The 4,183-nt window shown below is 37.1% G+C and overlaps 1 protein-coding gene across 1 annotated transcript in view; it reads left to right on the top strand.

Annotated features, from left to right (window-relative positions):
* The first annotated feature begins 1,933 nt into the window (after positions 1-1,933).
* LOC107688459 (anoctamin-8-like) overlaps positions 1,934-4,183 on the top strand; it is a 12,269-nt gene continuing 10,019 nt past the window's right edge. The window contains exon 1 of the mRNA XM_016486132.1: positions 1,934-2,442. Within this exon, the coding sequence (XP_016341618.1) occupies positions 2,424-2,442 (19 nt within the window). The 5' untranslated portion in view covers positions 1,934-2,423. The remainder of the gene's footprint in view (positions 2,443-4,183) is intronic.

Below are 4,183 nucleotides of genomic sequence, written 5' to 3'. Positions count from 1 at the left end.
TTCTGAAACCCTATTGTATTTCTACTATTTTTTTCTGGCCTAAATGTGTCTGCGTGCATGTGTGTGAGTTGTCACAGAGATCTCAGATTGGTGGTGTATTCAAATCTCTCCAGTACTCAAGCGCTCCAACACACATGTCAGACACCAGGTGGTGCTAATCATAAATACATTTCTGCATTTTAGTTCATAACTCTGGAAGGACTACAAGGCTAACTCTGAATTCTCGAGTCAAACCCTACAAGAAAAACCTACTTTTTAAAACTCCTCCTTGTGAAGACATAAGCCAATTAAACACTCTGTATGGCCTGTATCTGCTCAGTGCAATGTCCAAAGTTAACAAAACTTATATATTTATTTGCTTTTGTGCATATGTGTGATTCCACAGAGATCATTATTGTAAAGTAAATGACCATGTATGTATATAAATAATATAGTTTTTGACAGTCTAATCCTAAAGCAAAGTTTCTTTAGTAATGACATTTTGATCCAACTTCTGCATGTAAAAATGCATTTTTAATGAAATTTCAACAACATTTATAAATAATGTCACGATTTCTGAATTAGGAGTTTATGACTATATATGAACCAGCATTGTTAGGTATTAATTAATAGTCATTATCAATAGCCATTTAGTTATAAATGTAATGAATCTTCAGTACAATAAGTTTAAACTTGAGTGCAAATGACTTTATGAGACATGTACCTAATAAATAAGAAAGTGGTTGTTATTTAAATATTATCAGGGGTCCTACCTTCACTGCTTGCTGATGTAGACTGACAATGTAATTATCAGTCAGTGTTATAATTATAGGCCTACGCGCTTGTCAAGCTGAACAGCCGTCCGTAAACCAATTATAATTTAGTCTTTAGGTTCTAAGTGACAGTGACTGTTTGAAAGTCATTCCATGAAATGGGTGCCTCTTCTATTTTGAAAAGGTAATTTTTAGAGTGAATTTTATACATTTATAAGATTTTAAATATTCTATTAGAAAAAAAAAGATTAGCGAATGTAGGCTACTTTCATCTCATTCTAAATTTAAAAAGGTTAATGTTTTTAAAAAGCTGCGTCTTTACAGAGGTAACAGGGTGACAGTTTTATTGTTAATTTTGTGCTTTCATTAAATGCTGATATTTTTACAGCATTTTATTTTTCATCACATTTTCAATAATCAGTTTAGTGACCAAAAGCTGGGTTAACGATTTAAGATCGCCCCCTACTGAAAAAAAGTAGATTTACAGTAGCCTACAATATAAAGTGATAAAGTGACATTAGGTCCTTGATGTTCTTTCTAGTTTTTTTTTTTTTTTAATTATGCAACACAATTTAATTAAATGAATTCATGATGGTAACTGGGCTGATGCATAAACTGGGAACACGTGTTTATAAAATATTAGCCTATATCCACTATAATCTAAAAACATGTATCGACGGGAAAAAAAAACACATGAGAGCAAACATGGGGTCAGAAAGACATCTACACTGAGAAAAAAGAATAAAAATTAAATATAACATACTTTTAATCAATTTTTATTGATGTGTAGCTAAAAGAGTCAGCTTTATGTTGTTGGTTATTTTTTTTACACCAGTGGTTCTCAATTCCAGTCCTGGGGGGGCCCTGCTCTGCACATTTTGCATGTCTCCCTAACACACCCGATTGAGATCATCAGCTTGTTAGGAGAAAGATCCATGAACTGAACTAACGAGCTGATGATCGCAATCAGGTGTGTTACATATCGGACTGGGAGACATGCAAAATGTGCAGAGCAGCGGGGCCCCATGACTGGAATTGATAAGGGACACCAAACAACCCATTTCATGGAATGATCCTTAAAGAAGTGATCAATATCGGCTGCAATACAGCTCAAAGTACAAAACAACCTCAGTAAGACGATATGTTCAGTAATTACATGTTCAGATCGCCACCAAATCCAGTCTTTGCTCTCACCTGTACTGAATTTCAACCTCTTTGTACGCGAGATCTTTGCGCATTCACTCTCATTGGCTCGTTTCAGTACATCTATGAATAATGCACCTCACGTTGCGTAATTTTCCAGTCAAGATGAGACAGATGGCGCATACAACAACTTAGCCTACAGGCAAACAAAACAGACAAATACAGCGAAATAATAGAGCTACGCGGCCGAACGTAGTGTACGAATGCATGGAAGCTGAAAACTGCTCTTCTAAAATGATGAGGAAATTCGCTGAGTGTTGACAGCGCCATGGATGATCGATGTCAGCATGTGATTGAGGATTTATTCAGTGGTCAATGGACTCGCTGCACCTGGTTGCATCTGGATAAGGCTCTGGCCGCTGGGGAAGCCTTGCTGGACCTGGCCGTGCAGTTTCAGCACCAGTACCGACGACGGCAACAGCACAGCTGACGTATTCATAAAGCAGAGCAAAGCGAAGATCTCACGCGATGTCCTCGGCGGTGTTAGGTGAGTGACACTCAGACAGCCGTCATACAGACGCTCGCATGTTGTTATCCAGCTGTCGTAGGTGAGTTCAAACCAAAAATATGCGTGTTTATATATCGCTGTGTATTTTCTCTAGTGTATGACAAGATTGATAGCTATTGGGGGCAGAATACAATACAAAAGCTTGATATCTGAAGGTCTAATATTTGTCTAGTAAACATTATTTGTCTGTTCGTTATCGTCTGTTGACATTGTGTGTAAGTGTTAAATGGTATATGTATAGGCTCTTCACCTGTATGTGGTGGACACATAAGCACATACACAAAACATTTCCTACCTATTGATGAAAATATATGTAATTGTGCTCATTCAGATCATTACCATTGTCTTTCAAACATTTTTACTTTAATAACTCCATATATTTCCTGAGGCAGAATCATTCTCCCTCATATGTGCATTGATCCTGCTTGTTATGCCACAAATCCTCCCTTGATGTTCATTATGTTTGAATGCAGTCACTCAGCCAAAATGGTTAAATACCACTAGAGCTGCTCAGCAGCTGAAATGCATATTTATAATGTCACACTGTTTAATGTAATTGTATGATATTTTGCCATAAATGGGGCTGAACATTTGTGATAAGCTACTATTTTTGTGATAAGCTACTACTAAGTTTTATATATGAAAGTTCTTGCAATCAGGTAATATTTCAGACTCACACTTTTGCATGTGTGTTTTTTAAATTCTTCAAAAACTCATGAAATTTAATTTTGTATAGGCTGCCAAAGTGAACTTCACTTATAATTTTTTTCACACTTCATGCAACCGTCACTAAAAAAGAGCACAGTGGTCAGAAAATTGATAACATCTCTCACACAATGACTGTTTTCTCCAAAAAAAAAAAAGCTTAAACTTAGAATGAGCGGCGCTTCCATGACAAGAAAGCTGTGTTTAATGTATTGGTTATGGTAAATGAAACAGCAACTTGACTGAATTTGCCACATTAGCAATAGCCCTCCTATCCCATTAAAGCAACACTTTCCACAAAAAACATATTTCTGGGCGTAATGGTGAGCTTAAAGGATTTGGGTAAGTGTAAAAACAGGCCTGGTTTCTGTGGACAACAACTCTGTTGAAATGTCTGTTTGGTTTGACCTTAAAGGGGTCATATAATGCGATTTCAAGTTTTCCTTTCTCTTTGGAGTGTTACAAGCTGATTGTGCATAGATAAGATCCCTGAAGTTGCAAGGACTAAAGTCTCAAACCAAAGAGATATTCTTTATAAAAGTTAAGACTCTGCCACGCCCCCCTAAAACAGCTCGTTCTAACACGCCCCCACATATCTACGTCACTATGTGGAAATATTTGCATAATGCTGCCCAAATGTGCACGCAAAGAAAGAAGGCGTGGTTTCAGTAACCGCAGTTAGTGTTGAAGCAGCCATGTCAGGGAGACGTTGTGTGTTTCTAGGCGAAAGCAAAAGCACTTTATTTGGCCTTCCGAAAGTAGATGCATTTAGGAATCTTTAAGATTACTTACAACAGAACAGCAATGCATTTTATGGACGACCGTTTCGTGAAAAGTATGAAAAAAGTAAACAAGTTTCACCCAAAAGTTTAGTCGTAGTTCTGCTGCCGCTGAAAAACATCTGTAAACTGTTGTGTGTTTTAGGGTTTGCTGGTGTTTCAGGATCTTCCTCAGTCTGCAGCTGTAAAAGGAAAATATAATATACTTCAGTAAAGCAATGGGCTGAGTCTGACCA

This window comes from Sinocyclocheilus anshuiensis, unplaced genomic scaffold, assembly GCF_001515605.1.
Source record: "Sinocyclocheilus anshuiensis isolate Anshui unplaced genomic scaffold, SAMN03320099.WGS_v1.1 scaffold329, whole genome shotgun sequence".
Taxonomy (NCBI): domain Eukaryota; kingdom Metazoa; phylum Chordata; class Actinopteri; order Cypriniformes; family Cyprinidae; genus Sinocyclocheilus; species Sinocyclocheilus anshuiensis.
The sequence above is the reverse complement of the archived record's forward strand: the minus strand, read 5'-3'. Positions and strand labels throughout refer to the sequence as shown.